The following is a 14,265-nucleotide window of genomic DNA, read 5'->3' on the forward strand; positions in this document are numbered from 1 at the left end:
ACACACATACACAGACTCACACTCACTCAGTAACACACACATACACAGAATCACTCACTAACACACACACACACACACACACACACACACACACACACACACACACACACACACACACACACACACACACACACACACACACACACACACACACTCACAGACTCACTCACTAACACACACACACACACACACACACACGCACACACACTCACAGACTCACTCACTAACACACCCACACAGACTCACAGATTCACTCACTAACACACACACAGACTCACAGACTCACTCACTAACACACACACAGACTCACAGACTCACTCACTAACACACACATACACAGACTCACTCACTCACTAACACACACACACACACACTTACTAACACACACACACACACACAGCTTGTCTGTATATACACTGCTCAAAAAATAAAGGGAACACTAAAATAACACATCCTAGATCTGAATGAATGAAATATTCTTATTAAATACTTTTTTCTTTACATAGTTGAATGTGCTGACAACAAAATCACACAAATTCTCAATGGAAATCAAATTGATCAACCCATGGAGGTCTGGATTTGGAGTCACACTCAAAATTAAAGTGGAAAACCACACTACAGGCTGATCCAACTTTGATGTAATGTCCTTAAAACAAGTCAAAATGAGGCTCAGTAGTGTGTGTGGCCTCCACGTGCCTGTATGACCTCCCTACAACGCCTGGGCATGCTCCTGATGAGGTGGCGGATGGTCTCCTGAGGGATCTCCTCCCAGACCCGGGCCAGTCCATAGCATCAATGCCTTCCTCTTGCAGGAACTGCTGACACACTCCAGCCACATGAGGTCTAGCATTGTCTTGCATTAGGAAGAACCCAGGGCCAACTGCACCAGCATCTTGTCTCACAAGGGGTCTGAGGATCTCCTCTCGGTACCTAATGGCAGTCAGGCTACCTCTGGCGAGCACATGGAGGGCTGTGTGGCCCTCCAAAGAAATACCACCCCACACCATGACTGACCCACCGTCAAACCGGTCATGCTGGAGGATGTTGCAGGCATCAGAACGTTCTCCACGGCGTCTCCAGACTCTGTCACGTCTGTCAAATGTGTTCCCTTTATTTTTTTGAGCAGTGTATATGAGATTTGAAGGTCTTTAACATTCATTGTACACAAACAGACTCACAGACTCACTAACGCAGCTTGTCTGTATATATGAAAGGTGGTTCCTCTGGACTAGAGCAGGGCAGTACTGACAGTAAGGTTGTGGCTTCAATTCCAAAAGGGATCTTCAATGCCATACAACTCTCCTTCCGTGGCCTCCAACTGCTCTTAAACTCAGGGAAAACTAAGTGCATGCTCTTTAACCGATCGCTGCCCGCACCCGCCCGCCTGTCCAACATCACTACTCTGGACGGTTCTGACATAGAATAAGTGGACAACTACAAATACCTAGGTGTCTGGTTAAACTGTAAACTCTCCTTCCAGACTCACATTAAACATCTCTAATCCAAAATTAAATATAGAATCGGCTTCCTATATCGCAACAAAGCATCCTTCACTCATGCTGCCAAACATACCCTCGCAAAACTGACCATCCTACCAATCCTTGACTTCGGTGATGTCATTTACAAAATAACACTTTACTCAGCAAACTGGATGCAGTCTATCACAGTGCCATCAGTTTTGTCACCGAAGCCCCATATACTACCCACCACTGAGACCTGTATGATATCGTTGGCTGGCCCTCACTACATACGCGTCGCCAAACCCACTGGCGCCAGGTCATCTATACGTCTCTGCTAGGTAACGTCCCCCCTTATCTCAGCTCGCTGGTCACCATAGCAGCACCCACCTGTAGTACGCGCGCGCTCCAGCAGGAATATCTCTCTGGTCACCCCCAAAACCAATTCCTACTTTGGTCGTCTTTCCTTCCAGTTCTCTGCTGCCAATGACTGGAACGAACTGCAAAAATCTCTGAAACTGGAAACACGTATCTCCCTCACTAGCTTTAAGCACCAGCTGTCAGAGCAGCTCACAGATTACTGCACCTGTACATACTGTAGCCCATCTATAATTTAGCCCAAACAACTACCTCTCCCCCTACTGTATTTATTTATTTAGCTCCTTTGCACCCCATTATTTCTATCTCTACTTTGCACATTATTCCACTGCAAATCTACCATTCCAGTGTTTTACTTGCTATATTGTATTTACTTCGCCACCATGGCCTTTTTTTGCCTTTAACTCCCTTATCTCACCTCATTTGCTCACATCGTATATAGACTTGTTTCTACTGTATTATTGACTGTATGTTTGTTTTACTCCATGTGTAACTCTGTGTCGTTGTATGTGTCGAACTGCTTTGCTTTATCTTGGCCAGGTCGCAATTGTAAATGAGAACTTGTTCTCAACCAGCCTACCTGGTTAAATAAAGGTGAAATAAAATAAATACAATCAAAATTATATTCTACTGTATCTTAGTCTGACATTGCTCGTCCAAATATTTATATATTCTAAATTCCATTCCTTTAGATCTGTGTGTATTGGGTAGTTGTTGTGGAATTGTTAGATATTACTTGTTAGATACTACTGCCCCGTTGGAGCTAGAAACACAAGCATTTCGCTACACCCGCAATAACATCTGATAAACACGTGTATGTGACCAATAACATCTGATAAACACGTGTATGTGACCAATAACATTTTAAATATGTGTATGTGACCAATGACATCTGTTAAATATGGACCAATAACATCTGTTAAATATGGACCAATAACATCTGTTAAATATGAACCAATAACATCTGTTAAATATGGACCAATAACATCTGTTAAATATGGACCAATAACATCTGTTAAATATGGACCAATAACATCTGTTAAATATGGACCAATAACATCTGTTAAATATGGACCAATAACATCTGTTAAATATGGACCAATAACATCTGTTAAATATGGACCAATAACATCTGTTAAATATGTGTATGGACCAATAACATCTGTTAAATATGGACCAATAACATCTGTTAAATATGGACCAATAACATCTGTTAAATATGGACCAATAACATCTGTTAAATATGGACCAATAACATCTGTTAAATATGGACCAATAACATCTGTTAAATATGGACCAATAACATCTGTTCAATATGGACCAATAACATCTGTTAAATATGGACCAATAACATCTGTTAAATATAGACCAATAACATCTGTTAAATATGGACCAATAACATCTGTTCAATATGGACCAATAACATCTGTTAAATATGTGTATGGACCAATAACATCTGTTAAATATGGACCAATAACATCTGTTAAATATGTGTATGTGACCAATAACATCTGTTAAATATGTGACCAATAACATCTGTTAAATATGGACCAATAACATCTGTTAAATATGGACCAATAACATCTGTTAAATATGGACCAATAACATCTGTTAACTACAGTGGGGCAAAAAAGTATTTAGTCAGCCACCAATTGTGCAAGTTCTCCCACTTAAAAAGATGAGAGAGGCCTGTAATTTTCATCATAGGTACACTTCAACTATGACAGACAAAATGAGAAAAAAAATCCAGAAGATCACATTGTAGGATTTTTAATTTATTTATTTGCAAATTATGGTGTGTGACTAATAACATCTGTTAAATATGGACCAATAACATCTGTTAAATATGTGTATGGACCAATAACATCTGTTAAATATGGACCAATAACATCTGTTAAATATGGACCAATAACATCTGTTAAATATGGACCAATAACATCTGTTAAATATGTGTATGGACCAATAACATCTGTTAAATATGGACCAATAACATCTGTTAAATATGTATATGGACCAATAACATCTGTTAAATATGTGTATGGACCAATAACATCTGTTAAATATGGACCAATAACATCTGTTAAATATGGACCAATAACATCTGTTAAATATGTGTATGTGACAAATAACATCTGTTAAATATGGACCAATAACATCTGTTAAATATGGACCAATAACATCTGTTAAATATGTGTATGGACCAATAACATCTGTTAAATATGGACCAATAACATCTGTTAAATATGTGTATGGACCAATAACATCTGTTAAATATGGACCAATAACATCTGTTAAATATGGACCAATAACATCTGTTAAATATGTGTATGGACCAATAACATCTGTTAAATATGGACCAATAACATCTGTTAAATATGGAACAATAACATCTGTTAAATATGGACCAATAACATCTGTTAAATATGGACCAATAACATCTGTTAAATATGGACCAATAACATCTGTTAAATATGTGTATGGACCAATAACATCTGTTAAATATGGACCAATAACATCTGTTAAATATGTATATGGACCAATAACATCTGTTAAATATGGACCAATAACATCTGTTCAACATGGACCAATAACATCTGTTCAACATGGACCAATAACATCTGTTCAATATGGACCAATAACATCTGTTAAATATGGACCAATAACATCTGTTAAATATGGACCAATAACATCTGTTAAATATGGACCAATAACATCTGTTAAATATGGACCAATAACATCTGTTAAATATGTGTATGGACCAATAACATCTGTTAAATATGGACCAATAACATCTGTTAAATATGGACCAATAACATCTGTTAAATATAGACCAATAACATCTGTTCAATATGGACCAATAACATCTGTTAAATATGTGTATGTGACCAATAACATCTGTTAAATATGTGACCAATAACATCTTAAATATGGACCAATAACATCTGTTAAATATGGACCAATAACATCTGTTAAATATGGACCAATAACATCTGTTAAATATGGACCAATAACATCTGTTAAATATAGACCAATAACATCTGTTCAATATGGACCAATAACATCTGTTAAATATGTGTATGTGACCAATAACATCTGTTAAATATGTGACCAATAACATCTTAAATATGGACCAATAACATCTGTTAAATATGGACCAATAACATCTGTTAAATATGGACCAATAACATCTGTTAAATATGGACCAATAACATCTGTTAAATATGGACCAATAACATCTGTTAAATATGGAACAATAACATCTGTTAAATATGGAACAATAACATCTTAACTACAGTGGGGCAAAAAAGTATTTAGTCAGCCACCAATTGTGCAAGTTCTCCCACTTAAAAAGATGAGAGAGGCCTGTAATTTTCATCATAGGTACACTTCAATTATGACAGACAAAATGAGAAAAAAAATCCAGAAGATCATATTGTAGGATTTTTAATTTATTTATTTGCAAATTATGGTGTGTGACTAATAACATATGTTAAATATGGACCAATAACATCTGTTAAGTGTATGTGACAAATAAGATTTGACTTTTGTCCAACAGTTTCCGTTTCTAAACGTTTCCTCCGGTGTCCGACTAATACATACACCCCTGATCAGGGTGCCACACTTTGAAATGTGGATATGAAGAGAAATCACAGAATGCCCCTTTAATTGACACAGCAGCTTAATTTCACAAACTTTATTTTATTGCTTCTTTAACAAATGTACAAAGGAAAAGCTTTATTTGTTCTCTACTTAAAGGGCTTCTTTGTTCTCTAGTTAAAGGGCTTCTTTGTTCTCTAGTTAAAGGGCTTCTTTGTTCTCTAGTTAAGGAAAGGGCTTCTTTGTTCTCTAGTTAAGGAAAGGGCTTCTTTGTTCTCTAGTTAAGGAAAGGTAGAAAAGCAAAACATGTTTTTAACAAAGGTCAGAAAGAAAACTAATCAAAGAGACCAAAACCCATGTCTTCATCTGACTCCTCAGACTCCTCCTTCTTCTCCTCCTCCTTCTCTTGCGCTGTAAGAACATATTTAAATTCAGGAGAAAAAGGGAGAGAAAGTGAAAGGGAGAGAGGGAGAGGGAGAGGAGAATGTGAAAGAGGGAGAATGTGAAAGAGGGAGAATGTGAAAGAGGGAGAGGGAGAATGTGAAAGAGGGAGAGGGAGAATGTGAAAGAGGGAGAATGTGAAAGAGGGAGAATGTGAAAGAGGGAGAATGTGAAAGAGGGAGAATGTGAAAGAGGGAGAATGTGAAAGAGGGAGAATGTGAAAGAGGGAGAATGTGAAAGAGGGAGAATGTGAAAGAGGGAGAATGTGAAAGAGGGAGAATGTGAAAGAGGGAGAATGTGAAAGAGGGAGAATGTGAAAGAGGGAGAGAGACCAAAACAGAGAGACAGATACAGGGGGAATCTCAATTGCATTTTCCTCACATCCTCTCAAAACCCATTGAAAAAGGTCAGAGAAGAGAGACCTCTGGCTTTCTCATCCAATGGGGTTTGTAAAGGAGATGAGGCTGTAAGGAAAATGCAATTGAGATCTTCCCGTAGAGAGCGGTTCTCACAGGCAGGAGCGGCCCCAGGAGCAACAGCAGCAGATCCACCAGCCGCTGACACCGCCACAGCCCCCCCTACTGGCACGGAGGCCAACTTGGACATTCCTACAGACAGACAGACATGGGTTAGACTGGGGGAAGTAGCCACAAGATGCTGACCTTGGGTCAGTTTAGCATTTTCCCCAACTAAAGATGGGATCCGGAGAATGGGAAGCTGATCCTAGATCTGCACCTAGGGAAACTGTACCCCTGAGAATGGGAAGCTGATCCTAGATCTGTACCTAGGGAAACTGTTCCCCTGAGAATGGGAAGCTGATCCTAGATCTGTACCTAGGGAAACTGTACCCCTGAGAATAGGAAGCTGATCCTAGATCTGTACCTAGGGAAACTGTACCCCTGAGAATAGGAAGCTGATCCTAGATCTGTACCTAGGGAAACTGTACCCCTGAGAATAGGAAGCTGATCCTAGATCTATACCTAGGGAAACTGAACCCACAGGGAAGGGACCAATACACTACCGCTGACAAGGGGAAGAGATCCAATACAGTCCACTACCGTTGACCAGGGGAAGGGACCCAATACAGTCCACTACCGTTGACCAGGGGAAGGGACCCAATACAGTCCACTACCGCTGACCAGGGGAAGGGACCCCATACACTACCGCTGACCAGGGGAAGGGACCCAATACACTACCGCTGACCAGGGGAAGGGACCCAATACACTACAGCTGACCAGGGGAAGGGACCCAATACACTACCGCTGACCAGGGGAAGGGACCAATACAGTCCTCTACCGTTGACCAGGGGAAGGGACCAATACACTACCGCTGACCAGGGGAAGGGACCCAATACAGTCCTCTACCGTTGACCAGGGGAAGGGACCCAATACAGTCCTCTACCGCTGACCAGGGGAAGGGACCCCATACACTACCGCTGACCAGGGGAAGGGACCCAATACACTACCGCTGACCAGGGGAAGGGACCCAATACACTACCGCTGACCAGGGGAAGGGACCCAATACACTACCGCTGACCAGGGGAAGGGACCCAATACAGTCCACTACCGTTGACCAGGGGAAGAGATCCAATACAGTCCACTACCGTTGACCAGGGGAAGGGACCCAATACAGTCCACTACCGTTGACCAGGGGAAGGGACCCAATACAGTCCACTACCGTTGACCAGGGGAAGGGACCAATACAGTCCTCTACCGTTGACCAGGGGAAGGGACCAATACACTACCGCTGACCAGGGGAAGGGACCCAATACAGTCCTCTACCGTTGACCAGGGGAAGGGACCCAATACAGTCCTCTACCGTTGAACAGGGGAAGGGACCCAATACAGTCCTCTACCGCTGACCAGGGGAAGGGACCCAATACACTACCGCTGACCGGGGGAAGGGACCCCATACAGTACTCTACCGCTGACCGGGGGAAGGGACCCCATACAGTACTCTACCGCTGACCGGGGGAAGGGACCCCATACAGTACTCTACCGCTGACCGGGGGAAGGGACCCCATACAGTACTCTACCGCTGACCGGGGGAAGGGACCCCATACAGTACTCTACCGCTGACCGGGGGAAGGGACCCCATACAGTACTCTACCGCTGACCGGGGGAAGGGACCCCATACAGTACTCTACCGCTGACCGGGGGAAGGGACCCCATACAGTACTCTACCGCTGACCGGGGGAAGGGACCCCATACAGTACTCTACCGCTGACCGGGGGAAGGGACCCCATACAGTACTCTACCGCTGACCGGGGGAAGGGACCCCATACAGTACTCTACCGCTGACCGGGGGAAGGGACCCCATACAGTACTCTACCGCTGACCGGGGGAAGGGACCCCATACAGTACTCTACCGCTGACCGGGGGAAGGGACCCCATACAGTACTCTACCGCTGACCGGGGGAAGGGACCCCATACAGTACTCTACCGCTGACCGGGGGAAGGGACCCCATACAGTACTCTACCGCTGACCGGGGGAAGGGACCCCATACAGTACTCTACCGCTGACCGGGGGAAGGGACCCCATACAGTACTCTACCGCTGACCGGGGGAAGGGACCCCATACAGTACTCTACCGCTGACCGGGGGAAGGGACCCCATACAGTACTCTACCGCTGACCGGGGGAAGGGACCCCATACAGTACTCTACCGCTGACCGGGGGAAGGGACCCCATACAGTACTCTACCGCTGACCGGGGGAAGGGACCCCATACAGTACTCTACCGCTGACCGGGGGAAGGGACCCCATACAGTACTCTACCGCTGACCGGGGGAAGGGACCCCATACAGTACTCTACCGCTGACCGGGGGAAGGGACCCCATACAGTACTCTACCGCTGACCGGGGGAAGGGACCCCATACAGTACTCTACCGCTGACCGGGGGAAGGGACCCCATACAGTACTCTACCGCTGACCGGGGGAAGGGACCCCATACAGTACTCTACCGCTGACCGGGGGAAGGGACCCCATACAGTACTCTACCGCTGACCGGGGGAAGGGACCCCATACAGTACTCTACCGCTGACCGGGGGAAGGGACCCCATACAGTACTCTACCGCTGACCGGGGGAAGGGACCCCATACAGTACTCTACCGCTGACCGGGGGAAGGGACCCCATACAGTACTCTACCGCTGACCGGGGGAAGGGACCCCATACAGTACTCTACCGCTGACCGGGGGAAGGGACCCCATACAGTACTCTACCGCTGACCGGGGGAAGGGACCCCATACAGTACTCTACCGCTGACCGGGGGAAGGGACCCCATACAGTACTCTACCGCTGACCGGGGGAAGGGACCCCATACAGTACACTACCGCTGACCGGGGGAAGGGACCCCGTACACTACCGCTGACCGGGGGAAGGGACCCCGTACACTACCGCTGACCGGGGGAAGGGACCCCGTACACTACCGCTGACCGGGGGAAGGGACCCCGTACACTACCGCTGACCGGGGGAAGGGACCCCGTACACTACCGCTGACCGGGGGAAGGGACCCCGTACACTACCGCTGACCGGGGGAAGGGACCCCGTACACTACCGCTGACCGGGGGAAGGGACCCCGTACACTACCGCTGACCGGGGGAAGGGACCCCGTACACTACCGCTGACCGGGGGAAGGGACCCCGTACACTACCGCTGACCGGGGGAAGGGACCCCGTACACTACCGCTGACCGGGGGAAGGGACCCCGTACACTACCGCTGACCGGGGGAAGGGACCCCGTACACTACCGCTGACCGGGGGAAGGGACCCCGTACACTACCGCTGACCGGGGGAAGGGACCCCGTACACTACCGCTGACCGGGGGAAGGGACCCCGTACACTACCGCTGACCGGGGGAAGGGACCCCGTACACTACCGCTGACCGGGGGAAGGGACCCCGTACACTACCGCTGACCGGGGGAAGGGACCCCGTACACTACCGCTGACCGGGGGAAGGGACCCCGTACACTACCGCTGACCGGGGGAAGGGACCCCGTACACTACCGCTGACCGGGGGAAGGGACCCCGTACACTACCGCTGACCGGGGGAAGGGACCCCGTACACTACCGCTGACCAGGGGAAGGGACCCCGTACACTACCGCTGACCAGGGGAAGGGACCCCGTACACTACCGCTGACCAGGGGAAGGGACCCCGTACACTACCGCTGACCAGGGGAAGGGACCCCGTACACTACCGCTGACCAGGGGAAGGGACCCCGTACACTACCGCTGACCAGGGGAAGGGACCCCGTACACTACCGCTGACCAGGGGAAGGGACCCCGTACACTACCGCTGACCAGGGGAAGGGACCCCGTACACTACCGCTGACCAGGGGAAGGGACCCCGTACACTACCGCTGACCAGGGGAAGGGACCCCATACACTACCGTTGACCAGGGGAAGGGACCCCGTACACTACCGCTGACCAGGGGAAGGGACCCAATACACTACCGCTGACCAGGGTCCACAGGGAAGGGACCCAATACAGTCCTCTACCGTTGACCAGGGGAAGGGACCCCGTACACTACCGCTGACCAGGGGAAGGGACCCCGTACACTACCGCTGACCAGGGGAAGGGACCCCGTACACTACCGCTGACCAGGGGAAGGGACCCCATACACTACCGTTGACCAGGGGAAGGGACCCTGTACACTACCGCTGACCAGGGTCCACAGGGAAGGGACCCAATACAGTCCTCTACCGCTGACCAGGGGAAGGGACCCCATACACTACCGTTGACCAGGGTCCACAGGGAAGGGACCCAATACAGTCCTCTACCGTTGACCAGGGGAAGGGACCCAATACAGTCCTCTACCGTTGACCAGGGGAAGGGACCCAATACACTACCGTTGACCAGGGGAAGGGACCCAATACACTACCGCTGACCAGGGTCCACAGGGAAGGGACCCAATACAGTCCTCTACCGCTGACCAGGGGAAGGGACCCAATACACTACCGCTGACCAGGGGAAGGGACCCCGTACACTACCGCTGACCGGGGGAAGGGACCAATACACTACCGTTGACCAGGGGAAGGGACCCCGTACACTACCGCTGACCAGGGGAAGGGACCCCGTACACTACCGCTGACCGGGGGAAGGGACCCCATACACTACCGCTGACCAGGGGAAGGGACCCCGTACACTACCGCTGACCGGGGGAAGGGACCCCATACACTACCGCTGACCAGGGGAAGGGACCCCGTACACTACCGTTGACCAGGGGAAGGGACCCCATACACTACCGCTGACCAGGGGAAGGGACCAATACACTACCGTTGACCAGGGGAAGGGACCCCGTACACTACCGCTGACCAGGGGAAGGGACCCCGTACACTACCGCTGACCAGGGGAAGGGACCCCGTACACTACCGCTGACCAGGGGAAGGGACCCCGTACACTACCGCTGACCAGGGGAAGGGACCCCGTACACTACCGCTGACCAGGGGAAGGGACCCCGTACACTACCGCTGACCAGGGGAAGGGACCCCATACACTACCGCTGACCAGGGGAAGGGACCCCATACACTACCGCTGACCAGGGGAAGGGACCCCATACACTACCGCTGACCAGGGGAAGGGACCCAATACAGTCCTCTACCGCTGACCAGGGGAAGGGACCCCGTACACTACCGCTGACCAGGGGAAGGGACCCCATACACTACCGCTGACCAGGGGAAGGGACCCCATACACTACCGTTGACCAGGGTCCACAGGGAAGGGACCCAATACAGTCCTCTACCGCTGACCAGGGGAAGGGACCCAACAGTCCTCTACCGCTGACCAGGGTCCACAGGGAAGGGAACCCGTACAGTCCTCTACCGTTGACCAGGGTCCACAGGGAAGGGAACCCGTACAGTCCTCTACCGTTGACCAGGGTCCACAGGGAAGGGAACCCGTACAGTCCTCTACCGTTGACCAGGGTCCACAGGGAAGGGAACAGGGTTCTATGAGGGAGGGAACCAGACAGATGTTTACCTGCGTTCAGGATTTCATTGATGTCTTTTCCCATCAGCTCACTGATGACCTGTAGTGGAACAACTCAGCGTCAGACAGAGTGAGGGTTAACTACCAGCTGTCACTCTGTCTCGGTGTGTCCCACCTTAGCCAGGCGCTGGTCGTCAGCCTCGATGCCAACGCTGCCCAGGATGTCCTTGATGTTCTGACTGCTGGGGTTGGTGTTGCCACCCAGCGCTGCCAACAGGTAGGCGGCCACGTAACGCATTCTACAGCAAAGAGGACAGATTTCAGGGTTAAATTGTGATTCTGGAAATCACTCAAGATGACTATTATGTTGTATGAATAAAATAGAACATATACATTTCACCTGAATAGTCCTCAACCCCCCAATTCAGACAACATAGACAGACAGGGTTAGCAATCAGCATGATAGTTAGCTGGCTAACTTAGATGTAGATGGGATTGTAAGGTTGATAGGATTGTAAGGTTTCATGTAGCTTTGGTAGCCAGTGTCAATTACAGTGTAGGGACGTCAGACGTTCAGCATGCTGCACTGACCCCATGGAGGCTCTAGTCTAGAGCGCCTGCTTAAATATTGCTTAGGCAATGTTTAAACTCTCTGCATGGTCAAAGTAGGGCCCTCCCGAGTGGCACAGAGGTTTAAGGCACTGCATCTCAGTGCTAGAGGCGTCACTACAGACCCTGGTTTGATTCAAGGCTGAATCACAACCAGCCGTGACTGGGATTCCCATAGGGACATTGTCCCAGCATCGTCCGGGTTTGTGCAGGTGTTGGCCATCATTGTAAATAACCATTTGTTCTTAATAACTAACTTCCCTAGTTAAATTAAGGTTAGATTTTGTTTTATGTTTAAAAGTTTGAAGAAATAGAGTGTGCTACATTTACCATCATCACATACTGAAATATTGAATTACTTTGACGTATTTCATGATGTTATAGAACACGTAATTCCCTACGGTGGACACATTACACGGACTGAAGTTTCCACCACACAATAATTACAGGAAATACACATCCTTTTTACCTCAGATTTCTGAGGTTACTATTAAAGTTTACAGTCATCGCGATCTCACAAAATCGATACTTTAAAACAGATCAATATACTTGGTTTTAGTACCAGTGTTGTGTTACTCCCCAGTCCGTAGTGGGACTTGACGCCTCATGTCCACCAGACGCGTTTAAACTCTTCGCGTTCTGACGGAAGTCATTCATTGTCAATGGAGTGGAAACGCAACGCTACGTTGGTGTTTCCGCGCTAGGCTGCGGTGCGTTCTGCGTACAGCAAGCGTTCAATATGTATTATGTATGCGTTGGTTGACGGTCTGGTGGTCCGTGTGGCTCAGTTAGTAGAACATGACACCTGCAACGCCAGACTCCCACTGGGGGACATTTACTAACAAATAGGAAAATATCTCAACTTTCATTTCAGCAAAAAATCTGAAAGATCACGTCAACTTTTGCGAGAACCTAAAACTAGCAGTTAACTAATCTTTTTAGCGTCGTGTAAATCGGAGTGTCAGTTGTAAATTAGTCAGTTTTCGCAGCATATCAAATAAATTTTGTAGGTCAACCTTGTATAACGCATTTAAATAATCAAACCAATAATCAACATTACTTACTTGAAGTCTGAAACAGACGCTAAACGTCGGTCCGTTGTGAGAGTTGTAACAGGAAGGATGAACGTCTTTTTGTTCTGTTTCCGTTTACTACTTCTATGGTGAAACTGAAGTTAATTCTACTCCCACATCGTACATCGCCACCTAGTGGATGTAGGTTTCCATCAACTGAAATGTTGCAGTACAAACGGGTATAATGACTATGAATAATGGAAATATGTGAATATTGAAATGTTGAGCAAGTTTGGACAGCTCTTTTAATAACTATACTGAAAGAAAACAGACTTTGTAGTTGAATGGTAAAAGAGTTGGGAAAGAGTAACGCAAAGTACAACTCTGGAGGGAGAGCAGTCGATCCTGAGGAGGACAGTGTCAGAGGAGCCCAGTAAAGGAGTTGGATTGTAGGAGTGTGAAGGAGGTCAGTAGGTCCATGTGGTGATTTGAAAGTGATGAACTGGGAGCCAGTGGAGTCTGGTGAGAGTGGGGACGATGTGTGTGAGGATTCTTGCAGTTGAGTCTTGTTTGAAGTCTGTCCAGTGTTTTGATGTGTTTTTTTGCAGTGTTGAGTGTTTCAGAACACACTGGTACAGTAGTACAGTTATGTAGAACAGTTCTAATGGCTCGTATATCTCTTATAGGGTTGCAAAATTCCAGTAACCTTCCCAAAATTCAAAGCTTTTCCAGAAATCCTGGTTGGAGGATTCATGATTTCCTGTGTATTCCTTATCTGATTCCCTGGAATCTTCCAACCAGAATTTTGGAATCTTGCAAGTGCAACCCTCATCTCTCCTCTCTCAC

At 47.6% G+C, this 14,265-nt stretch overlaps 1 protein-coding gene across 1 annotated transcript; it reads right to left on the minus strand.

The window, feature by feature from the left end:
• Nucleotides 1–5,496: 5,496 nt before the first annotated feature.
• On the minus strand, nucleotides 5,497–13,558 carry LOC110532870 (large ribosomal subunit protein P2). Its single transcript, XM_090185588.1, has 5 exons — nucleotides 13,471–13,558; nucleotides 11,973–12,096; nucleotides 11,849–11,897; nucleotides 6,386–6,481; nucleotides 5,497–5,843 (listed from the first exon to the last, which is right to left on the minus strand). Exons 2-5 carry the CDS (start codon nucleotides 12,093–12,095, stop codon nucleotides 5,767–5,769), a joined length of 345 nt encoding a protein of 114 aa, XP_090041714.1. The 5' UTR covers nucleotide 12,096; nucleotides 13,471–13,558; the 3' UTR covers nucleotides 5,497–5,766.
• Nucleotides 13,559–14,265: the final 707 nt, after the last annotated feature.

The sequence above is a fragment of the Oncorhynchus mykiss genome, chromosome 9, assembly GCF_057628025.1.
Source record: "Oncorhynchus mykiss isolate SJ-2025 chromosome 9, ASM5762802v1, whole genome shotgun sequence".
Lineage (NCBI taxonomy): Eukaryota > Metazoa > Chordata > Actinopteri > Salmoniformes > Salmonidae > Oncorhynchus > Oncorhynchus mykiss.